General features: G+C 41.1%; 1 protein-coding gene across 4 annotated transcripts in view; it reads left to right on the top strand.

The window, feature by feature from the left end:
- hhat (hedgehog acyltransferase) overlaps positions 1-25,862 on the top strand; it is a 347,651-nt gene that overhangs the window by 13,409 nt on the left and 308,380 nt on the right. For all 4 annotated transcript variants that reach the window (XM_041182203.1, XM_041182189.1, XM_041182212.1 and 1 more), the window contains exons 2-6: positions 4,918-4,985; positions 10,688-10,801; positions 12,114-12,308; positions 16,350-16,565; positions 18,143-18,314. In XM_041182203.1, the coding sequence (XP_041038137.1) occupies positions 4,918-4,985; positions 10,688-10,801; positions 12,114-12,308; positions 16,350-16,565; positions 18,143-18,314 (765 nt within the window). The remainder of the gene's footprint in view (positions 1-4,917; positions 4,986-10,687; positions 10,802-12,113; positions 12,309-16,349; positions 16,566-18,142; positions 18,315-25,862) is intronic.

The following is a 25,862-nucleotide window of genomic DNA, read 5'->3' as shown; positions in this document are numbered from 1 at the left end:
CCTCTCTCTGGGGTCTTTTGTTGTCCACAGCACTTTATTGGGGGTGTGCTAGACCTTTTGTGCTCTCCACAACTTTGAGTTTAAAATATCTGTAAAGCCTATCAATACCTCACCAAATGTTTTTGAGTGTTGATCTAGACATTAGTTGTGGAATACTTCACCTGCAAATGAACCAAACATGAATAAAAACTTAGATAAAAACAAAAAAACTGCGGATGCTGGAAATCCAAAACAAAAACAGAATTTGGAAAAACTCAGCAGGTCTGGCAGCATCGGCGGAGAAGAAAAGAGTTGACGTTTCGAGTCCTCATGAGCCTTCGACAGAACTTGAGTGAGTCCAAGAAAGAGTTGAAATATAAGCTGGTTTAAGGTGTGTGTGTGGCGGGGGGGGGGGGGGGGGGGGGGGGGGGGGTGGGCAGAGGGAGAGAGAAGTGGAGGGGTTTGGTGTGGTTGTAGGGACAAACAAGCAGTGATAGAAGCAGATCATCAAAAGATGTCACAAACAACAGAACAAAAGAACACATAGGTGTTAAAGTTGGTGATATTATCTTAACGAATTAAGAATGGATGGTAGGGCACTCAAGGTATAGCTCTAGTGGGGGTGGGGGGAGCATAAAAGATTTAAAAATATTTAAAAATAATGGAAATAGGTGGGAAAAGAAAAATCTATATAATTTATTGGAAAAAAACAAAAGGAAGGGGGAAACAGAAAGGGGGTGGGGATGGAGGAGGGAGCTCAAGACCTAAAGTTGTTGAATAAAAACTTGTCAACCTATACTTCTTTTGATTCCTCATTTAAACCTGTAATTCTCCAGTAAACTAAAAATTCTCTTCTCCAAGACTCCAACTCTTGGGTCTGGTTCAGCCATTTCCTTATCCAAAATGGGCCTGGCTCTTCTAGTTTCTTGTACATGACATGCTTTTTTGTAGTAGTAGTTGAAGCTTTAAATGTGTTGCTCCTTTAAGGTAATAACTTTTTTTCACTCCGGCTGTTTGCAGCCTGTTGGTTTCTTTGTTTTTGATTTTCAAAAGCCTTTACGATTTTGGCGGGCCTTTTGGCACTTGGCCACCTTGTTCCTTTCCAAAGCTTTCAGACTTTTTTCTGCAGGCCTTCCTTTTTTAACTTTATTTTTTGTTGCAGCTGTCTTCAGCTCCTGCAATCTGCTGAACCTCTGGGACTGCCACCTCTTCTACAATGTTAATCCAGCTTCTTTTTTGTTGTTTTGCACACCCATCTTATGATCTGACCAGATTCCTTAACTCTGCATCACTCAGGGATATGCAATAGACCTCCAATCACTTTAGTTGATTCCTCAACTTCCAGGTCTGTAATGAAGCTTCTTCAACTGTTTCTTCAACTTTTCTTCTTAGGCGTACATCTCTCTGGTTAGGCTGCAGCTGCTTTTAGTTTTTCATTTTTGGGATTCTATTCTGGGTTCATCACTTGAATGCCACTTTTCACCCCACCGCTGCTGCCATGTTGTATTATGGGTTTGTTTGGTGTCTCGTTGATGAGATCTTGTGACTTGTATGTTTAAATATGAACCATTTATTGTTAAACCTTAGCTATGTACAGATTCCAGTTATTGCCATGCTTGGAGCTACTGCAATGTAGGTTCTTTTTAGACCAGGCTTGTCCAATATACAGACCAGCCCACAAAGATCCTCTATGTGGCTCCTGGAGCCAGTTTTCAAAATTCTGATCAGACAGGTGAGTTTCAATGGAAGATTCTGCATGGCACTGCTTCCCCAGTCAGAGACTGTTTCTCTCCTTCACTAGTGAGCTGGTCAGCAGCAAACATGGGAGAGAAACAGCCTGTGAATGGAAGAGCAGTGAACACAGGTAGTGAGTGTGCTGAGGGCTGCCAGGCTGAGGGAAGTGAAGATATGCTGCGACTGGAGCCCGTGGAGACGCGCGCGGCGGCAGGGCTGGAGACACTTTGGGCCCAGGATGAAGGTGGTGCCTTTGGTGAGTGCATGGGAAATTGAGTGTGTCTGTGAGTGTGTGTGTGTGTGCAGGAGTGAGCGTAAGTGTGGGAGCGAGAGCGTGTATACACGCGCGAGTGTGTGTGCGAGAGCGAGAGACCGTGTCTTCCTGTGTGTGTGTGGGAGCGAGAGATTGTGTCTGCAAGTGTGTGTGTGTGTGTGTGTGAGTCTGTGTTACTCCCAGTCTCAGGTTTCTCATTCACTCTCACCATCTGACACCAACACATACACATGCACCTACTCACAGTGGGTGAGGGTAAGTGTGTGAGCACCGAGATTGGAAATGATCCACACACACACACACACACACACACACACACACACACACTCTGACCCTCTCACACTCTGGTTATTTTTATTAATTTTTAAAATTTAACAAAGTTTATTGTTGTCACATTGCTGTACTTTTGCTTATCAATTTTTCTTTCCTTAATATCTCAATTTTTTTTTTGAAATTCAGTTTATTGTTGTGCCAAAACTTATCTTTCTGAAATTTGCTCATCGCCCCCGAATGAGAAAAATATGCAACTGTGGCCCCCCCTCCCCCAAGTGAAAAGGTTGGACAAGCCTGTTCTAGACTGTTCTTCGAGTCCATTACCATGTGACTCTACATCATACTGTGGGTGATGCTATTGTCCAGTCCCACATTAACCCTTGCTCTGCCGAGCACCTTTACATTACAATAGCATGCAGGCACAAACAACAACTTACTACATACTTGTGAATTTTACAATTCACTTGTGAAAGACTGCAGAGGAATTAAGTTAACTAGATTTATGCCCTACCCATAGTATTATGTTAAAGTTATATTGTGCAAGAAAATACAAACATATTAAGAAGTACTATTGTAGTAATCTTAAATTGCTTAGTTAATCAGTATTTAGTATACAATACATTGCCAATAATAGTGTCTACCTATATATTGCAATGATTAGTACTTCAAAATGGCTGTCATTTAAAAAAAATTCTACCATGGAATGTGAGCACCACTGGCATTTCCTTTGACAGCACTTTACAAACCCGTGTCCTCTACCGCCTAGAAGGACAAGGGCAGCAGATGCATGGGAATGCCACCATCTGCAAGTTCTCCTCCAAGTCATACATCATCCTGACTTGGAACAATATATCACCGTTCCTTTTCTGTTCCTGGTTCAAAATCCTGGAACTCCCTTCCTAACAGTACTGTGGGTGTTCCTACAACATATGAACTGTAGCGGTTTAAGAAGGTAGCACGCCACTACCCTCTCAATAAATGCTGGCCTAGCCCGCAACATCCACATCCCATGAATGAATAAAAAAAAATCTGTTGCTTATCGCTAATTGCCCTTGAGAAGGCATCCTTTATAAACTAAGTCCAAATTTTGCAACAGGAGCAATGCGAGGCTGTTAGCGCTCATTGTTATAACAGAGCACATGGGACAGTAACTTCCACGCATATGAAAATCTGGAAGTTGCTGTTGGAGAACCCTGCTACTCCATAGGGGTGTTCTAATAGCCTTTGCCGATTGACTTGGCACTTAAATCAATGCAATGGCGTGAACTTGGGAAAATTGGCCACAAGTGCCCCATTAATGATGGCAGAAAACCTTAGGACTGGTACATTCAGGAATAAATTAATTCTTAATAGTGATAATTGCTAACGAGCAACTTCTCTGGTTCTGAAAATTTAAGCTTACAAGTGTGAAGCATAATTCCTTCAGTTGTTAATTAATATTAGAGATTTGTCTGTCTGTGTATCTCTCTTTCTCTTTCTCTCACTTTCTCTTTTTCTTGCACTTTCTCTCTTTCTCTGTCTTGTTTTCCCTCTTTCTCTTTCTCTTTCCTTTGCACTCTTGCTCTCTTTCTCTCTTGCTTGCTCTTGCTTTTGCACTCTCTCTCTCTCTATCTCTCAATTTCATCTCTTCTTCCCAATCTTTATTTTGATTCCTGTACATGATTTAAATGCCATATATATTTCTTGCTTTATACTTCCTGGTTTAGTCTTAGCGGGCCTGATTTTTAATCCATTCAAATCTGGTGTGTCTCGGTGAGGGTTCTTTAATCTGATTGCTTGATGAACCTTGTTGTTTCTTGCCCTGTTCATGTAAGCCACATATAGACTGTAGATCTGCACTGGATCAGTTGTTGGATTAGAACAAGTCCTTACTCAACGGCCTGAGAAAACATTGTTTTCTCAGCAAGGTAAACAGTGAGTGCAGTTCATTCATGACTATGCCTTTAATTTCGCTAAGTCCTGTGCTTCAGATTCAACTCTGGAATCCAGTTATGGAAATATGTAATCTTTGAATTTAAAATATGTAATCTTAGAATTTACAGCACGTTGGTAGATCAATAAGCCCAGCTGGTCAGTGTTGGAGCTGGTACTTCTTCAACTGGAGCTGTCTAACTGCATGTCTTTGTCATTTTCCTGCATCCCTCTATTATTATTCTGTTCTCAATTAGATTTTAAATGATGTTATAGTCTCTGCCTCGAGCTATTTATGGTAAAGTGGTACATGTTCTTACTAGTTCAGAGTCCATGCTGTCTTTTGTCAGCTTGCAAACTTAAGCTTTCACTATTTGATATTTTTTAAGCATCTCTTCAATTCTTTCCCTCTCAAATGTGGGATACCAGGCGACATCTCTAAGTGGTCCTGCACCTTCTGCTCTACTTTAAGGTCACATAATTGATCTGCCCATTATCCAGAGGTAGGACAAGCACTGTATCCTTTGTGATCTAACACTTTTTGGATGAAAACTTTATTCTCTTTCTGTCTCTTTGCATTTCAGCAATATTATGTAACTGCAAACTAAGCAGCAGAACACAATATTTTCAAATCCCAAGTTGTTTTTGATTTCAGATTATTAATTGAAATCCAAATTAAAATTAAAATTTTACAGTTAAGCTGCAGTATTCTCATTTTCTGTACTCTTGCACTTTATTTCTGACAGATTATGAAGAAGACCTCGATGCTGAATTTGGATTTGAAAATGGATTCTTTATTTGGGGTTTTAAGAAGGTAATCGACTGTCGAATGAATAATTATGCTTGTTTATTTTTGTAAGTAAAATGGATCACATAGTCTGGGTATTATTTTAAGAAATCTCTAGGATTTGCATAAAAAAGTTGGGAGATACTCAAATTCACAGATTTGTTCTGTGGTGCTGTAGAAATGATTGGCTTATGTTGAGGTTGTGATTCTAAACAAATATTGCCCAATCATGCCATTTTACTCATTTAAAAATTGACTTGTGGTTATAACACTCTTGTTTCTAAGTCAAAATGTCATGAGTTCAAGTCCCACTTGAGACTGAAAATTAGGCTGGCACTTCAGTGCAGTACTGAGAGAATACTGCATTGTTACAGCTGCTAACAGTGAGTTTGCCCAGTGTCCTCGCCAATATTTATCCTTCAACCAATATCACTTTAAAAATAAAAATTGGTTACTGTCTAATTGCCGTTTGTGAGACCCCGGCTGCCACAACAGTGACTATAATTCAAAGGCACCTCATTGGCCACAGAGCATTTTGCACATCCAGAGGTTGTGAATGTTGCTTTATAAATGTAAGTTCACTCTTTCTTTTGATTTGACTTTCCTTTGCCTTGCCCACTCTTCCTTTTGAAGGGACTTGCCCACATTTGTTCTACTAACATGTTGACTTGCAAGTGCACGGAGAGAAGTGGTACTGGTATCAGCAACTGGTGTCAGAGGTGGGATTCCTGTTGTGAATTTAGAATATTGCAAAATGCTCTTGTATTATGTGGATAAAACCCACACATGCGCAGACACAGTGAAGAGGGTTTTTAAAAAAATCACAATGTCAGGCATACACTCGTGTCATGCCCAGTAGAGGCATGCCATACTCATAACTTTATGCAAGGAGTGAGTTCATTATGGCAGCTTCTGGAACTTTCATTCATTTAAAATGGGCACTGATGAATTGTTGACACGGCTGCCAAGGGGTCAGGTGACCTTTTCTTATTTAGCACAGACTATCAAGCTTCTCAAAGTTCCAAATTGAATAACCAAAGGTGGGATCATCCCTCTAGAATGGGCATACCAGGACGAATGATATCTGTGGCATTCACATCTGCCATTGTTCTAAGCTCATTCAAAACAGAGTTGATGGAGCCTAGACATTATGGCTAGAATCTTCTGTTCTGGAACCTAAGTTTGGTGGTGAGCATGGAAATGAAAGTGATTTCCGCTGGGGGGTGCAGGATGGCTGACCACACACAATCTTGCGCTGTTCAGCTCATTACATATGCATCCAAGAGGAGCTCACCAATTCTCGTGGTGAAGGTGGGTAGGAAGTTGCCGTTCCTGCCGTTATCTCATGGGGTTGAAGGCCAGGGTGCCATATTTAAAGGACACCCGAACAGCCATTCACTCACTGCAAGCCAGGAGCTCCAGATTCTCCACATCACAGGCAGTATGTCCCAGAGCAGACAACATGTGGCACCATGGTTCAGTGAAGCTTCCTTGCAGATTGTCCTGCAGGCCATCCAGGAAAGGCAGGAGGTGCTGTTTCCCAGGGATGGCAGCAGAAGGCCCTCCTGTCTGACCATGGCAGCCTGGGCGGAGGTCACAGTGGAAGTTAGCACCCATGGGGCCCACAGGAGAATTGCCCAGTAGTGCAGGAAAAGGATGAACGATCTGCACTCTGCCAGGTTAAGTCTACTCACTGCAAAATGACACTCCTGAAGGCATCAGGCCTGAGCCTTCTAGGCCTTGGGCCGCCAGAGGACACTCGCCAAAGTCATCACAGTCAACATGGCATAGCAGTCAGCAGGCTTCCTCCACCTCATTTGTGGATGTTGGGGCTGTACCTAGACGTACTAATAGAAAAAGAAAGATAAAGGAGTTTAGAAGGTACACAGTGGCACAGGTGTACAACCATTGTTAATACTTTTGGCACTTGTAAATATATGTTTCATTGCACTGTGTTCATGTTTGCTGTCTTCTCATGAAGCTGCTAGTTGTTGCCATGATCACGGCAAATTGAGGGCATTGCACTTCGTTTATCTGTTTCTAATGTTACAGCATTTATTGTCTCACATCATCAGTAGCGTCACCATTGAGTATGCTAGCCTTGGCCATCATTTGTGAATGTGTGGCCTAGGCATGTGTTAGGCAACCCAACAGGTATTGCTCACCTGGTTTTGAGCTTCTTAGAATGATGTCTGTGCAACGTTTGCAGTCAAGTCAATGCATGTTCTGCTGGTGTCCTGCTGTGAGATATGAGGAGGATGTAAAGCGGCCTCAAGGGGAATTAGACAGGCTAAGTGAGTGGACAGGAACATGGCAGATGGAATATGAGGGTCAAAAGTGTAAGGCTGTCCACTGTGGTTTGAGGAGTAGCAAACAAGATTCTTTCCTAGATGTTGAGATAATGAGAAGTATGGACGGCCAAAATTGACTTACGTGTCCTTGTTTAAAAGTAACCGTGAGTTAAAATGCAGGTGCAGTTGGCAAGTAAGAGTTGCTCTTGATTGCAAGAGTGATAGAGTTTAGGATTAATGAGGTCTGGCAGCAGTTGACCACAGCCTTGGTGACACCTCACCTGGAGTATTGTCTGTCCTGTTTGTCTCCATACCTAGGGAAGAATTGACCTTGCATAAAGGAATTGCAACCAATGTTCACTAGCCTTATTCCAGGGACTGGGGGATTATCCCTTGAGGTGACATTATTGCAGCTTCTGACCTTGCTGGGATTTTGATATTATGAGATCCATGGGTCGGGAACAAGCCTACTGCTGTGTGGGCTTCACCATAGAGGAGAAGAACACAACTGAGCATGGTTCTCATCCAGTTGCCTTATAATTATTAGGGTGTCCCTTTAGTCGGCTAATTGTGCTCACCTTGAACTTCACCCACCCGAAAAGACTCACCTCCCATTTCGAGGGATCTCACTGATTAATTGTGTGGCCAAGGTCAGATTTGAGAAATAGTGTGTGTCACCTTCCAAACTTGGTTTGTCACCTTCTACCCTCCCTCTGTTACCCAGCAACTTCCCCACCACCACCATCACCCTTGACCCATTCCTCTCCCCTCTGTCACCCTTGAACCTCCCCCCATTGAACCTATAACTATCAGTCCCCACATGTTTTCTCTCCCCTCTGAGCATTCAGCCTTAATTGCCCCCATGCCCAGCCTGACCCCTCCTGTTAACCGATCCACCTGTTTCGTCTGTTTTGGTGACTACCCCATCCCGAGGAACCTTCAGCTAACCGACTATTACCTTGGACCTGCCACCCTAGCATATTCCACTGGCCCCTCTCACTGTGACTGACCCCTTTGCTGCCCAGTATCCTCAGTTCAACCTCCAGGACCCTACATAGACAGCACCGATCCTGCCCTCTAGGACCATATCTCTCTCACCATCCCTGCCCAGAAACCCCCTCCCCCACCCAACCACAGAACCCCTACACCTAACAAGCAAGGCCCTTCCCTCCACCCCATGTCCCTGCGCCCTCACATTCCCTTGCTGGCTCCAACCCTGCTCCAAATAGTCTGTCTCCCTTCCCTAGACAGCCTCCCACCCTTCCTGTTGATCCTTCTAAACCCTTCCCACCCCTGCTGCACCCTTTCCTACCTTAGCTTCCCTCCTGTGTTAAGGTTCCGTTCCCCCCCCCCCCCCCCACCCCCACATTGATCATGCCTGCCGCATCTGGCCTCAGTGCAGCTTGGCCTGCCAGCACCCACTCTCAGTCAGGAGGCTGGCATTTGTGAGCAGTCCCCAAGAAGGCTAAAGCAGTGGTTATTCACTTCAAAATCGTGGAAGAAGTCAACCTCACCAGGTGCATGCCACTTATATGTCGTTGTGAACATTCTGATTTCCGACTGGTGTGGAACTTAATTTGGAGGGGTATTTAATTCTGGTGAGCTGGCCTTTTAATGAGCATGACTTCATAATGCATGCAAAAGGGCTTCCCGACATTTCTCTTCAGGAACCTTGACCCACCTTTTAAAGTCCGGGAATATAACTGCAAAAATTCATCCTGCTATCGGGAAACTGGTATTTGGCCTCATACCAAATTAAGTTCTCCCCATCCGCCAAGCTTTCTGCTGCTCATGGGCCCAGAAGATTCTGCCCTATGGCTCCAGGTTTGCAAATCAACAAAGGAAAGCTGATGAGACCAGTTATCCACAAGTTAAGTGTGAAACACTTCATCTGTCTTCTGTTGTATATCAATAGCCTTTTAGCTTTAAATCATTCTGCGTGGACAATGGCTGGCGACTGTGTGACCGAAACTGGCATCTGAAACTGAGATCCTTTCATTATCCCAAAACCCAGAAGAGACCAGGCCAGACTGCAGAAGAGCACCAACAAGACAAAAGCTTCAGAGAAAGGCTGTGCCATCTTGGCCTTTTAAGAACTATCAGTCATCAGCTAGTCTGATAATTGGACTCTGAGACTAGCTGCAAGTCATCAAGCATCCAAAGTGCTTAACCTGTTCCAGCTTCAAAGTTCACCTGCGAACCAAGCTTCTAGGTATTCGACTACAAGAAACCTCACAAACTGCAGGAAACCCTTCACTTTAGAAGACCCTCACTTCAACCTTAAATCATCGAATCCATTCAAGAAACCACAGGTCTACCATGTGGGAGACCGGAAATTGTAAATCAGAGACTGAATTAGCTAATCTGCACAAGTACACCATCTTTATCTGTATCCAATCTTAGTGTGTGTATGTGCATGTGTGAGACCAAGCATGTGATATCACGTTAATTTGGGACATGTGTGTGAGAGCAAATAACCTTTATTTCAAACTCACGATAGCTTGCCGCTGCATTATTTAATTGGAATACACACTCCAAGGGCAAGAAAATGCACACCTCTATCCATACAAAATATGCTGATTATGGACAGTAAGAGAGCAAATACATTCTGTGACATTCGGGCGGAGTGAGAGTGAAAGCAAAAACTGCGCATCAGGGCAGAGAGATACTAAGCCATATACGCTTGACAAAGCCAGCAGCAACAACAACAACAAATGTTTATATGGTGCTTTTATGTAAGAAAAATGTTCCAAGGTTCTTACAAAAATGTAAACAGAAATAAATGAATGTTGAGTCAAAGAAAGAGATATTAGGAGGATGACCCAAAGCTTTAACAAGTAAGTAGTTTTTTAAGGAGGAAAGGACAGTGCAGGGTCTGAGGTAGGAAATTCCAGAGCTTGAAGCTTATGAAGCTGAAGGCACAGATATCTGTATAGGGCAAAGGGTGATGGTTTGGGGTGGTTGTGCACAAAAAGCTAGAGTTGATGGAATGGAGACACAGAGAAATTCACAGATATACACTGTGGATGAGAGAGAAGATCACAAGGCAGTTATGGAAAATAAAAAGCATATTTTCCTTCAGTATCTGAATTTTTCTCCAACAAATATCCATCTCTGGGAAACTCCCAGCCCTGATTCGTCACTCATGTTAATTCTGCCCAAATGAATCTGAATTAGTGCACAACTGAACTCATACCCCAGCCTATGAAGTGCAAAAACAAATTGGCCAATGTATTCATTGTTTATTAGTATCTAGTAACCCCTGCTGGAACATGTATTTAAACAGGGAAGTTGGGTGAGGGCAAGATTTGGCTTGGTTGTGATAGTAATCCTGATTTTCTGTTTGCAATTCCATTGTAGCAAAGTTACAATTCCATTTGATTGTGTTTTTATTATTTGAGGAATTTTTAGGGCACTAATCTTTGCAACACTTTTCAGGACCCAACAGACTTTGAATGGAGCTTTTGGACAGAGTGGGTAAAGAATTTGTTGATGTGGACTCTGCTTGGTCACGTAATCATATCACAAATGACCAGTGCCTTTCTTCCGAAGGTTTGTATTATCCATTAAAGCTGGAATAAAAGTATCAGAAATGTGGCATTTACTGGAGAGAATATATTGGTGTGACAGGGATGTCATCTTCCAAACAAACCTTTTAAAGCTTTCTATCATAAATCTGATTTCTATTATGTAAATATGTAGGCAACCTTCTCTTTCCACTGCCAGATAGTCAATGAATTGCAATTGTATTTTTCCATTTGCAGAGTTTTCCCTGCAAGAACAGAAAACTGGAAAACTTTGAAATGTTTAAGCTAAAAGGAAATGGGTTATTTAATGAGAAACACTAATTGGTAGGGATGGGTGTAAGTATATATATGTGACATACCCTTTTTAAATGATATTTGTATAGAAGGGTATTTGCATTGTCCAAGTATGGTGGATGTGCAATGCTTTTGAATTAAATTATGCTATAATCATTTTTTATGTAATGCAAGGAAAGGGATCATTAGAGTGGGAGCAGGCATATGTGGAGCATTAACATGGGATAGATCTGTTGGGTTGAATGGCCTGTTCTTATTCTGTAGATTATATTAAGTCTAAAAGGAACTGAAGAAGGGATCTATTTGTATGTGGAAGGGGTGGCATTGATAATATCCCACATTATAACTGTTTTGCTCATGAGGGAGTTGTATTGCATCGATTTGATTTAGAAAGTGAGGTAGGAAGTTGCATCTTAATTGTATAATAATCCTAATATCATAACTTATGAAATCTTATGAATTCCAAAATGGATTGCATTGCATTGCATTGAATAATCATTTAGTGAAATACTTGTAAAAATTGAGTGGAGTGAAACCTTCATGTATTTCTTTGTATTCCAATCTGTTTATTATCCTAAAATTCCAACTAATGTTCTTGTATAATTCAGAAGTAAAATACTGTGGATGCTGGAAATGTAAAACAGAAAATGCTGAAAAGGATGTAATGGTTCAAGTCAATTGGCCTTTCATTCAAACAGTTCTGACACAAGGTCATCGACTTGAAATAACGTGTTTTTCTCTCCACAAATGCTGCCTGATCTCCTGAGTACTTTCAACATTTTCTGTTTATATTTCTTATATAATTCATCCTAAATTACATCATAAACCTACAGCAAGCCAGTGTTCTTTTATATTTTCAGCTCATACTGTGATATTCAAATAAATCTAAGCATTACAGTAACAATGCTAGTTGTCTTTCAGCAGTACTAAAGTGAAACTTGTTTGTACCAAGGAAGGAAACAGAAGCTCTGTAATGCAGAAAGTTTACACTTAATTGCTTTGTTCATGTTTCGTATGGTAACATAAGGATTCTTTTTCTTTAGTTTAGGATGTGGATGCTGATGATATACGGGATGTTGGCCTGCTTCTTTACAGTAGGCTGCAAAGGCCTGGTAGTAATAATGTTGCATTTGTTCATCTCCTACGCTGTGGCTATGCTGCAAGTGCCTATATTGTCTTGGCTGTGTTCAATTCTACTACTGTATAGCTTACAAATGGATTCTCTTGGAAAAATTCAGGTAAGAATGTAACATATGAGGTATCAAAGAACTTAAACTTTTCTACTGATTTCAGGAATGTGCTGTAAATTAAAAGTCAAGGAAACACTGGAGAATAATTATTCAAGTACTAGTTTAGCCACTTTTTTGATAAGTTATAATTAGCATGAATACTGTTAGGAAATAGAGATAGTTTAAGTAAGTTATATTTATATTTGAGTGTGTTTAATTTGTATTTCTGTATTTGTGTGTGAAGAAAAAAGAGAGTTTAACTTTAAAAGATGCCTGCATTTTAATGAAAGTTTTACAACTCTTGAAGGGAAGCTAAAACAACACAAGGTTAAAAAAAAACTGAGCTGTTGCTTAACAACATGGGTCCAGAGAGAGGGACCCACAGAGACAGAGAAAATAAAAAAAAAACAGTTTCAGTTCAGTTGAAGCCAGGATCCCAGAGAGGCTGGACAGGAGAGGAAATTGCAGTAGCAGATTCCAGAAACTAAAGAAGAAAGTCCCCAAATCCAGGGGAGTGGAGCAGGAAAGGTCTCAAGAGGACAGTTAAGTCAAAGGAAAATGACAAGAACTTGGAAAATGTCCTCTTAAGTGAAGTTAAGAGTGAAGAGCAGAGAGGAAGGCTCCAAGCTTAAAGAGAAGAAAGCTGCAGGAAGCAGACTTAAAGCAAGAGGGACTTGAGAGAAGCCAGGAGATCCAAGGGGACAGCCGAAGGTCTGTAACTCTTTACTATGGGCAAGTGAAGCAGTGGTATTCTGTTGGCACGGCTGAGTCAGTGAGAGAGAATGCATGGAAGGAAGCTTGAATGCTCATGGCGATCCGGGGGAGAGGAATTGCATAACTGTGTTTCATTATGTGCAGGTGGAGTACATTCATTGGGTTTCGCATGAGCACATATACTTATTGAAACTGTTGTTGTTGAATTAGAAGGCATAGGCTTTAATGTTTCACTCTAAATAAGTGTAAAACTGAGTAGAGATTGGCTTCAGTACTATCCTTCACTAACTAGCTTTCTGGAGTAGAGCAATAGTAAAGTGAAATTGATCCATGCAAAGAGAAAATAATGGATGTCAGATTTGTGTCCTAATGTACCACATTTTATTATGAGTTGACCTGGGCAACTAATGACATATGTGAGATGCTCGTTTAGTTATTTATAACGAAGTTCATTTGTTGTACATGTGAGATATTGCATTGCATCTCTTGTGGTATAGTGATCTACTTATTGGTCAGAGTTATGTAACTTGTAGTTTTTAAAAAAAATCTTTCAATGGTCTGATTTGATTCAGTTTAATTCTGCTCTTCTGAGAGCTGTATAATGGAAACAAGGAGCATATGCAATAGCACAAATCTTGACATTGATCAAAAACAAAGGGAGTGGGAGCTGACCTTCAAATGGTCTCTTTTTAAAAAAAAAATTAACTGGAGGAAAGCTGCCAGCTGAATACATGGAATCACTTTCTTGCAAACTGTATCTGGTTGCAAATGAGGAAGAAGTTTGCTGGTATTGGAAGGTAGGTGATGGTAAATATGTTCCTCAATGTTTCACACAAATCTTGAAGGGTGCATCAAGCATAATACAATTCTCAGTGGAGATCTACCACACGCTCTGGGAGATACCATTTGAAGCATTGCACACAAAAACAAAGCTAGATGGCATACTAGTCTTGCAATTGAATGTCGGATTAAAAAGCAATCCTTTGCTTCTACCCCAAGACCCTTCTATGTTTCTCAGTGGGTCTACAGCCAATTTAGCACTTACATTGTGCCATTTGAATGCTTGCAGCAACTAAGAACAAAAGATCTCATTGGCAGAAAAGAGAAAAAAAATTAACATGGCAAAGCAACTAATGCATGGTGCAAACCAAAACCTGAAAAAAAAAGAAACCTTTTGTGATGAACATGACATGCTCATTGAGAGTCCTGCTCTGGCATGTAAAATGGGCAGACAGCATACTTTAGGTGGTCTATCACCCATGGTTGAGGCACAATTCCTGGCAAGGAACTGTGTTTTGCCTAACCAATTCACTAAAATCGATTGGCCATATGTTCATACTGAACATCAACTGTTCAGCAATTGGGCACATGTAGCCCCACCTCCTTTTGCTGCCTGTGAGAGTTTGAGCTGCTGACAGAAATGGGAGTGATTGAGTCCATGAGTTTGAGGTGCTAATTTTGTTTTAAGCTATCCTCGCTTTCTGTGTTGCAAGTTCAAATGCTATTTTCAGTTGAAGAGTGAGGTTCATTGGAGCCATTGGACAAGTTTGCTAATTCTTGTTTAGACCACTAGGTGGAGGTAGATTTCTTTCAAGAGTGAGTCTGGGGCAATGAATGAACCACTGGACCTCTAGTGAAAAGGAAATGTTTCTCTAGTTTATTAAATATTGCAAAGCTGATAAAGACACATGGTAACAATGCTGCAATGAGTGGGAAGTGACAATGACTATAACTATGAAGAGAACCTTGTAATATAATTGATTAGCTTTTTGGAAAATTTTCAATTTATACAGGGGTAATTTTACCTTGTTATGTAGCACAATTTCGCTACCACTGTGCAGGATTTAGAAATGTATGTGTTTTCTGAAATTTTTGCTGAATCCAGGCCAGACCCAATGAAGTGATTAGAAGTTCAGCTTGAATTGAATTGTGTGTACAACTTGTATTCAATGGGTTGATTGGTATCTTAAGATTTGATTTGCTACCTACTTTCAATTAATGTTATTAGATTAGCACCTAGAACTTTTAAGTCAACAAGCGGAAGCAAATCTTCACTGAATTTTAGATGTATAATAAACGTATTTCTTATTTAATCTACAGTGACAGTACATTAATACCAATTTTAGTGCAAAATTTATCTTTTAGATCCCATGTTATTATGACATTGTCTTCTTGATCATACTGCCTTATATATGTAGATTTTATTTTACAATAAACCATTACATTTATAATTGATCATATTGGTATGCTTTTCATTTTACTGAATGACAAGCGTTTTATCAGTTTCTGTCATTTTGCTTTCTGACTGCCTATCTCACTAATGGCATTATATAAGTGCATTGAGCAAATAACTAATCACATTCTACTTAGAATGAAGTAAAATCGCCTTTACAGTTTAATGCATTAAATCTGGAGATAGTTCAGAATCTTTTTTTGTTTTATTCCGAGTGGAATCTGTTTCTAACAGCATATTTTTTGTTAAGAGTAGGGGGACAGCAGTGCTGGAAGCCCATACAAGCTGTGTATGTTTCTAAAGAACCAAGCTGATGTGCAGGGCAGCCAATGGGTGACAGAGATAAATATCAAGGTTTTGACACGAGCATAATTAAAGAAACCCTGCATTCATTATAAATAACAATAACTGGTAGTGAGGTTCAGGTGCTAATTTAACCTCTTTTGTTTGTTCTTGGAATGTGAGCCTTGCTGGCAAAGCCAGCATTTATTGCCCATCCCTAACTGCCTTTGAGGGGGATGATGGTGAACTGCTGCGGTCCATGTGGTGTAGGTGGGATTTTCCAGCCCCGACACTCATCATGGGCCGGACAGGAATATGGCATCAGGCCAGAAAATCCCGCCCAAGGTTTTTCTGTGATGGTTTAATACAACTGAATAGCTTGCTATGCCATTTCGCAGGGCAGTTAACAGTCAACCACATTGCTGTGAAGTTGGAGTCTTTTGTAGGCCAGACTGGGTAAGCATGGCAGATTTTCTTCGCTAAAGGATATTAGTGAACCAAATGGGTTATTAAATGATTGATTATTATTAATGTAACTGGCATTTTATTCTAGATTTATTAATTTAATTTAAATCCCCAGCTGCCCGTGATGGGATTTTGAACTTTTGTGTCCAGAGCATTAGCCCAGTAATATTACCGCTATGTTGCCAACCTTTTAGTGGTTCTGTTGATATTCATTAAACACTATGTCAGAAATTCTTAACTGAATTACTTCCTTGCACATTCTTCCCTCAGTCTGCTGATAATTTTCTATACAGCGAGTAGAATTATGTATTTATTTTTTCTTCTGATGTCAAGGTAATACTTTCTATTTGTTTTAGAAACGATGGTATGAGACAGAGAATGAGTACTTCCTGCTTTTATTCTGCTTGGCTCTTTGCAATCTGCGTTACACAAGTTTTAGCCTGGAGTACTGCTGGTATCGTGATAGTCCTCAAAGGTGCTACGTATCCTTCTGTTGGCTGCTAGCTTATGTATTCTACTACCCTGTATTTCACAATGGACCTATCATATGCTATGATGACTTCAATAATCAGGTGAATTAATATATTCACATCTCTTTGGAAACAGAACATTGGCTTTAGAACTTACATTGTGCTATGAGCATTCAGTTTTATTATGTTCTAGTAACAGGAAAATGTCCAGCAATGTTTTAAATTAAATTATATACAGGCCATGTTTCTGTAGTCTGAATAACATGGCCAGGTTTCAGTAATTAACTAGTACAGAGTTACTTGGACAATTTCTAGAATTTAGAGAGCTTTAAAAGGATGTTCTTGGAACTTTTGATACAATATTGTATGGTTAATTTTCTCCCCACCACATTGTTAGCATGAATCTGATTTCTGTACCTCTTTCCTGCTAAATTTAAGTGGTCATTCCGCTCATCTGCTCTTGCTGCGACTTTGCTATGTGCATATTAGCTGTTGCATTACCCACATGGGACTGAAATGCTTTGAGCAAAGATAATTCTACATTAGTGGAACCAAGAGAAATATGGCAACATGGGAACGCTTGCCACAGCTTAAGATGTTTTGTTTCTGTTGGTCTTCTTTGATTTCAAGCCCTCCTGGCCTTTTAAAGAGCTGCTGCCTTTTAAATATTGCAGCAAAACTGCATTTCTCTCCCTCCCAGATGTGGTACACCATTTGGTGACAAAAATACAGCTGAAAACAGGCCCTGCATATCAAATGAAGTGCCAACTAGAAAAGTGCAGAGAGTTTCTGACAGTGACCATGCCCTGTTTCCAGTGAATGGAAGAAAGTCCAGTCCCATGCCGCCTTTAACATTCTCCTCACTATAAACACAGACTTTGTGTTTGCTTGTCAAAGACACCATCATGAATAGAGTTCTCATATGTTCAATCATGACTAGAATTAGGATAATTTTGTGTATTTCTTTTGAAAGATTGGAAAGTGAGGGAGTTAAAAATTAAGCATAATGAATACTAGATAGGGTTTGTGTTTGTAAAAATGGCTTCACTTATTCAAATGGAAGATTGAATTCAAAAGGACTGAACATTTGGAGAGTTCTAGTCTATTATTTTTGGCTAGTTTATATGCAAAAAAACCAAAACCAGTTGCAGAGGGGGCTAGTGGTACTAGGCTTTGATTTGGCAGATGATTAAGAGACAACAAGTGGTTTGTGCCCTACGGTGTTGCGAAGAAACCTGCAAAGCAAACCCACAAGTTATGTAACATTCTTAAATGTGAAAGTAGATTTTTCAGTTATAGAAAGAAGGCATTAAATCAGTGGCTAAGTACTGGTCAGTAAGTCTAAAAGGCATTCTGTATGTTGACTTTGTATTAGGATAAAACAATTGGGGACTTATTAACTATTGTTTGAAGCCGGAATAGAATTTTTTTCGTTGTCACAGTTTGATAATGAATTTTGTCCGAATAAAGTAAAATGTGAGAAATTGCCAAGCATTGGAAACAATTGATGAGGAATCCTCTGTAAAGTATATTGGCAGTTGAAAAGCATTTGTGAAAAGGGTGTTGACTGGGGCAGATAGTTGAGAACCACTGTTAAAAAAAATAAGATGACTATATACTTCTCTACTTCTAAATGGATTCATTTGTTCTATTTTCTTTTTATTTCCAAAATAAAACAGATGTGTAAAGCAGAGACATTTGTCCCCAAAACAAATCTCTTATGTTTGTTGCTAAGTGGAATGCGCATTTTTTTCTGGTGGTGGCTGACAGAGTCCATGCTTCAACTGATGTACATTCATGCAATTCAGCAGCAAGAAACAATATTGGAATCTGCCTCCTACTGGACTTTAGGTTAGTGCAAGATCATTATCTCTTTTTAATGAAAAGTGCAAATAGTCTTCTGTTAGGGAAGATATCAAGTGTCTTATATGATTTTAAGCTTGGACAACAATTCTTGCTTCCGCATGAGCCCCTTGCAGGCATTTGATGTTAGGAAACAAATGCTTCCTATGTGTGCTCCCTGTGCGGGCGGAAGGGGGTGTTCCTTGAGCCGGGAGTGCGCTCTTTTGCGCGTGTACGTGAAAGAGCGCAGAAATCTCCCTGAGGCAGGGAGATTAGTTTTATATTTTAGCAGTTCAATAAAGTGTTGAAAAAATTTTAAGGACATGTCGTCTCATGTGAAACTGTCACATGAACTGGGACATGTGCAGTAATTTCAATAAAAAATTTTGAGAACATTTAAAGTCATTCATGAAACCTCATCCCCCCCCATGGATGAGGTTCCATGAAAAATGCGAAGGCCACCTGGGCTCTTTGCCTGCCCGCTAACCTTAAGGTTGGACGGACAGCTCCGTTAATTATTTTAATTGTTAGTTAAATGGCCTTAAATAGGCCTTTGGCAGCTTGGTAGGTGCGCAGTTGGCTGCGCGCCCGCCGAACTGAAAATCTAAATGCCGTGCGGTGATGTCAGGACGCACGCCCGATGTCACCCCATGTCATTTTATGCCTCGGCGAGCAGACCCTGCCAGTGCTTGCCGAGCCGAAGATTCAGCCCATGATAAAAGTGCTGTCCATAGATTTTTCTTTCTCTTTCACTTAATAATGGAAACCTCATCCTGCCCTTGGCTGAGGTTTCATGAAAAATGCAAAGACCGCTTGGCCGATTCGCCCGCCCGCCAACCATAAGATTGGACGGACCATGAAAAATCAGAGACAGTTACACATTTAATTCCTTAATTGGCCTCTTAATTGTTGGCGGGCCCGCTTCTGACTTTTGAATGTACCCGCTTGCCCGACATAATCTTGTGCGATTTCGCATCTGATCGGGTCGGGGCACGCCCACCCACCGACTTAAAAATTGCCCGGTCCTCGCGACTTGTCGGCCTTTAGGCTTAATAGATTTTCCAGTACCTTTTGCCTGGTGGTGGTGATTGTTTTAGATTCATCTCTCCCATTCACCTCTTAATTTACAAGTATCCTTGGGAAGCTTTTGGTGTGTGGGTGGGCGCCCAACATGGTGGAGCATAAAATAACATGCGATGATATCGGGCGAGTGTCCCGACATCGTAGCGCACTTGCTCAATATTTCTGTCGGCGGGCACGCGCAAGAGTCGGCAGCATGTCCGCCGACAATTAAGAGGCCTATTAAGGCCATGAAAGTTTCAAATAGGGATTTTTTCGCTGCCCGTCCAAGTTTATGGTTGGTGAGCCTTTGCATTTTTGAGGAAGCCTCATCCAAGGGCAGAATGTGGTTTCCAAGATTAATTGAAAAGAAGGTAAAAATGTGTGGACATAATTTTCAACATCCGTATGTTGAAAAGACTCATTCTGACACGTGGACGTTGTTTCCAGATTTTACATTATGTTTTTATGATTTTAAATTCGTCAACTTCCTGAGGTAGTTCTCTGCCTTCAGAGAGCTTTCCTTCCGTGTTCCCAGCGCCCACGCTGACTTCGGCGCTCGCCCTCCTCCTGTCTCACCATGGCATTGCTGAGCATTTCAACGCACCTTTCACGCCGGCTGACCGTTAATTGGCCAGGCAGCATGAAATCGCGGTTGGAGGCCAATTGTAGGCGGCAGCCCGTTTCCTGGCCGCTCTTGGGCCTGCTGACCATGCCCACACGCCGAGGTCAAAATCCTGCTCCAAGTCTTCTAGAGTGAAAAAAGACACAAAATACGTTGAACAGGTATTTCCTTGCCATTTCCTTATTTTCAATTATTAATTCCCCAGACTCACTCTGTAGAGGACCAATACTAGCTTTGGTTAATCTTTTCCTTTTTAAATTGTTGTAGAAACTCTTAGGCCAGGATTTTCCTGTCGGCGAGCAGGGGGCAGGGCTCGCTCGCCAACGCATAAAATGACATGCGGTGACATCGGGCAGAATTCCCGACGTCACCCCGCCCCATTTAAATTTTCAGGTAGGCAGGGGCTCAGCAAAATCAGCTGTGCTCCCACCGACCTGTCAGTGGCCAATTGAGGCCGTTGACAGAGTCATTGAAGTAATTAATGGACCTGCCCGTCCAACCTTAAGGTTGGTGGGCAGGCCAGGAGCCCTGGTGGGCATTAGAAAAAGCATGAAATCTCATCCACGGGCGGGATGAGGTTTCATGTAGGTTTCAAAAACTTTAATTAAAGTGTTTTTAAAAATAATGGACATGTCCCAACTCATGTGACAGTGTCACATGAGGGGTCATGTCAGGGAATTTTTTGTTCTATTTTTAATATTTTTTTAATATTAATATTAGTGCAGCACTTAGCCTCAGCGAGATGAGTGCGCTCTTTCATGCGCATGTGTGAAAGAGTGCACTCTCGGCTCAGGGAATCAGCCCGCCAACACAGGGAGTGTATAGCGCTTCTGTGTGGACCTCATGCGGGGTGGGCCTTAATCGGCACATCCCCAATTGAGGGCGCCGATCAGAGGCACGCCTCCACGCGCCCGCTCTTCAACTTCCCCCCGATGGGGGAAAATTCTGCACTTACTGTCTGTTTTCATATTGCTAGCTGGCTTTCTCTCATACTCTACTTCCTCCCAAATTTTTTGTCATTTTTTTCCTGGTTCTTAAAATCTGACCGATCTTCTGCCCTACCACTAATTCTTGCAGATTTGTACAGTGTTTCTTTCCAATTTGACACAATCCTTAATTTCCCTATTTAGCCACGGATGTTGCATCCTTCTCAATGAGTTTTTCTTTTTCCTTGGGATAAATTTTTTGCTGAGATTTGTTAAATATCTCCGTAAAAGTCTGCCACTGCATCTTGTTATGATCCTGGACCAGACTCCCAAATTCCTAGCATGATTGGCCAGGGACCAGTAACTTTTTGTTTAAGTTGGACAAAGTTTGAGAACAAAGGTACTTTACTAAGAGAATAAAGCTACAAGGTTCCACTGTTTTAGAACAAACAAAATAAATTTTACTGTAGTCAGAAAAATAAAAAAATTTACAAAAGCCAACTGATACTCTAACATACAGAAGTAACATGAGGTGCATGTGAATTAACAGGCCAGCTGTGGTCTACACACCACGCTGCAAAATGAATGACAGATATGACCAAGGCAGATCCTACAGGTTTATCAGCAACCCACCCCGATGTCAGTATCTGCTGTGAGTTACATAATCTTGTTAAAACTCTGTGTCCCTCATGTGGAGTTCCAAGCTTTTCATTTTCAAAGATCAAGTCTTTGAATTCCCTCAAAGCTGCTCTGACTTGGACTGCCCCAATGACTGCTCACCTCCCAGGGTTTTAATCTTGTTCTCCTGGGACTACATTCCACTGGATTCCTGAGTCTGTGCCCCAGCACCAACTCTCAGGCACAACTTCAGCTCTTCAGGCACACTCCAAAGGGTTATCGTTGCCCCAGTGGCTTGCAGCACAGAGTCACCAACCTTCTGCTGCCTTTTCAGCTCTCCAGGGCTTCTCCCAGGCCCTCACTAATTAGAGCCTGTCAATCATGTCACTTTTACTGCTTGGAGCATCTTTCATTATTCCTCTCCCCAGCAGTTTCTCTCGTTGGAGGATGAGTGGTCTCAAGAAGGCAGCTCACCACCACCTTCACAAGACCAAGTATCGATGGGCAATAAATGCTGGCCTAGCGAGTGACGGCCACATCCCATGAATGAGTTTTTAAAAAATCAGGCAAAAATGGGTGCTGAGTGAAAGATGGAGCTTGTTGGGAGGCGTGATGTAAAGCTTGGTCAAAGAGGTGAATATTAAGATATTGTAAGTTTTTCTTGTATAAAAGCAAAGTGAATCCTGAATTTTTATTTTGAACTAACTTTGACAGGGAAAAACAAAGTAGCCATATTGAGGGGTTCATGTATCTGTAACTTAAGCATATTAAATGTAGAGGTAGATTATTTATGCAACTGTGGAATATGAGAAACAAATTTATTTCTTTAACCGCAGTGGATGTATAGAACCACAAGGGTAAGGTCGTGGTGAGGGAAAGGGTGGGAGTAAGAAGAATGGCATGCTTACACCATCTACAGTTTGTCAATCAGAAGAGATTGTGGGATATGAGAGGAAGATTAGGTATGAAGATACTGTCATGTTAGATGTTTTGAGCCCTGCAGTTAACCACAACCTCAGCGACTGCTTGTTCCTGTGATGACAATCACCGTCTCCTCCATGGGGCTGAGGGCATGCAGCCATACCCATCCCCTGATGGTTAGGTGCTACTGCCTCAGGTTATACATCACTTTTTCCTGCAAGAGAGAGGGAAGTGTGTCAGTGTGTGTGGTGCAGTGTGTTTGAGTGATATGGCTGTCATAATGCAAGCTTTGAGATGTGAAAGTGAGCCTTGCAGCAGTGCTAAATGTGCAAGGGTGAAGTGAAGCTATGAATTTTAGGTATGAATTGTGATTGATAGAGATTATTACAGGTGAATGATGGCGAACTGAGCAGTGTGAGAGATCAGTAGTGTATTTAATGGGATATAGCATTTGAAGATATACTCACTGACCTTGATCACTCATGTGAGATTATTGAACTTTTTGCAGCATTGCATCCAGGTCATTAGGTCATTGCCTGCCATGGCTATCTGATCCCATTGTCTGTCTTCGCAAGACTTGTCTCATGACCTTGTGACGCCGTGTGGGTGGATCACATCCCTCTTCTTCTCCACTCTTTCAACAAAGCTTTCAGTTTAATGTCAGAACCTTGGAGTACATACTCTCCCCTGTTGCACCATAATTGGCATTTCTTCCTGCTCAGACTCTCTTCCACAAAGAGTTCCAGTGTATGTTCCAGTTGGAATGGTTACAGGCTGGCTTTAAATAGTGCAGGCTAGCATTGCACAAATTTGGAACTACTTCTGTAGCATGCAGCCACTCAATAGCGTATTTAGCACTGATTGCATGCAGCAATCATCAATCATTTAGCACACAGTCGCGCATCGTGATCTTTGTGCCTGTTTTCGAGGGCTATTGAATTTTGCCCTCAACATATTGAAGAAAAAGGTACTCATCACCTAGGTTTGAGAGCAAGTGAATCCTGCCTTGGCTAGCCTGAGCAGAAACAAAAACTGTAAAAGAGTTATATAGCATGGCTAGCAGCTCAAAATGAGAGGAAAAGAACAGGTGGTAAGTCATCTGCTTACTTTAAGAGCTGAAGCTGTGGCCACTAACATGGAAGGTTTTGGAGCTAGGACAACTGATAGTCAAGTTGAAGAAACTGCAGGATGAGTAGTTGGTAGAAAAGAGGCACAATGAATTTAGCTAACTGATTTTAATATAAAGCAATTAACAAAAATAATGGAGACTTCTAGCGCTTAATGCACACCACAGCAATACATCATAAAATAAGGAATACATGGAGTTTACTGCTGTTTTTGTCCATAATTGAAGACTAGAAAATGCAAATTCCTAATGAGGCAATTTCAATTGAGTAGCATTACTAGAATGAATAGAAAATTCAGCTATATCTACAAATGATGCCTCAAGTTGGTAATCACCAATCTATTCTAGCAAGTAAGAGCATATGTTGGGAATTGAAAATGGGCAATATTTCTGAAATGGAGAAAGGCAGGCCACAATAAGATACGTGAAGTTAGAATGGTGATAGGATATGATTAAAAATGCCTATCTTAAACTATTTTTATCATTGTAAAATAAGGTTAAACACAAGCACACTAATTGCAAGATCATTATGAACCATCGGTGTTCAAAAAACTTGGTGTGAAGATCTGAATAGTAAGCTTGTATCAAGGCAGAGGAACTGATATATGCCTCAATTTCTTGTAGCAAAGAAAGTAGGAAATAAATTAAATAATTTACACATGCTGCATTGTAGGTGGTGATTTCTTGAAGAGTTGCATCACATATAATTAGGTTGATCAAGAGTCTGAGCATAATTCACTTACCAGTAAACCTGCCTGACATTCTGATAGCAGAATACCATCAGAAGCAACCTATATAGTACAGAGGTAATGAAACCTTGAATGAAACTTTGCTCTTTGTCTTTCACTGAAACTGCCACAGATGACAAAGCTTAGCATGTTCTTTTGACAGCATGGATTCTCCATCTTGAATCTGTCTTTTGATCTCCATTGGCCTTTCTCTATTTATGGAAGTGGGTCACTATGATAAAAGGAAAGAGCATGTTTCGTTAAGGCTGTAATGAAAGAATGGTATTTGCATGGCTTTTGCCAACATTTTGGGGTCAATTGTGATGGAATCTGTAGTTTCAAAGCTTGTTTTTTTTTGAGATGGACCCTAACTGAGAAGAGCAACGAGAAAGGGAAACTGACCCTCCCAGTTTCTAAGGAAACAAAAACTGAAACTGTGATTGGAAACCAAAACTTCTAGGGACAAGGAACCTGGTTGAAAGATATATAAGGACACAGATCAAGCTCAGTAGAAGTTGGTGAGTCCAGTAGTACAGTGTAGGCAAGCTGGAGAAGACAGAGGCTAGATCCAGAAGCTGAGAATAAACAAATATGAAGGTAGCTGCAGCTGTTTCTGTTACTTGAAAATAATGATGGTGGATCCACATTATCCAGACTGAGATTCTGCAGATGTATGCGATTTGTGGTGAAGATTGTGCCTTTGGAACTCAGGTTGGTTGTGCTCTGTTGTTTGCTGGGGATCAAGCTAGCTCCTAGAAGGAGAGGAGCTGAATTATTTGTGAGGAAGTCAGAGGTTTGAAGAACTTTTGTAACTGAGATTGATGAGCTGTAATGCTGGATGGACTGTTGAGCCAAGACCTGTCTTAGTTGTATCTGCCATTTAATGTGTAATTTATGGTTTATAATCTACTTTAATTTGCCTGTGAATTCATGTTTAACGTATGTTGATTATGGGTTTTAGAGTATAGGAGGTTATGTAAGATTGTATTTATTGGATGCTTTATTTGACTCTTGTATAGTAAAAATGATGTGGTTTTAAACCATGGAATCTTGTGACTTAATTTTTTCAGTAAATAACTGGGATTTCAGGTTTCTTCTTTAGTTAAAAAGTTATTAATCTTGTCTGGGATTGTAACACAATGATGACTAGCAAATCAGTGTGGTCTGGGTCCTCCTACCATTGGTGCTGCAGCTGCTGCTAAGGGGAGAGATTCTGAACTTTATATACTGTAGATGGGGAACTCTTTTGAGAATAGAGGCCAGAATCACTTCAAAAAGCAGAAAGACTACTAGAAGCAACATTTGGGCAAATGAAGGAAGCAAAATTTAGAGGGAATGGTAGAGGGCAAAATCTGGGAGTGGTGCGTTGGAAACCAGGAAAGCATCAACTTTAAAGGGGGGGGGGGGATAGAATAAGCATCCCAGCCATCAGGAAAAAAATAATTAGTTAAACAGTGGACGGAATTTTCCGTGCCCACTGGCATCGGGCGTGATCAGTGGTGTGAGCAGACAATATGACGCAATCGGTTTTACGCTGGCGGGAATCCAGTTTGC

The sequence above is a fragment of the Carcharodon carcharias genome, chromosome 2, assembly GCF_017639515.1.
Source record: "Carcharodon carcharias isolate sCarCar2 chromosome 2, sCarCar2.pri, whole genome shotgun sequence".
Classification (NCBI taxonomy): domain Eukaryota; kingdom Metazoa; phylum Chordata; class Chondrichthyes; order Lamniformes; family Lamnidae; genus Carcharodon; species Carcharodon carcharias.
The sequence above is the reverse complement of the archived record's forward strand: the minus strand, read 5'-3'. Positions and strand labels throughout refer to the sequence as shown.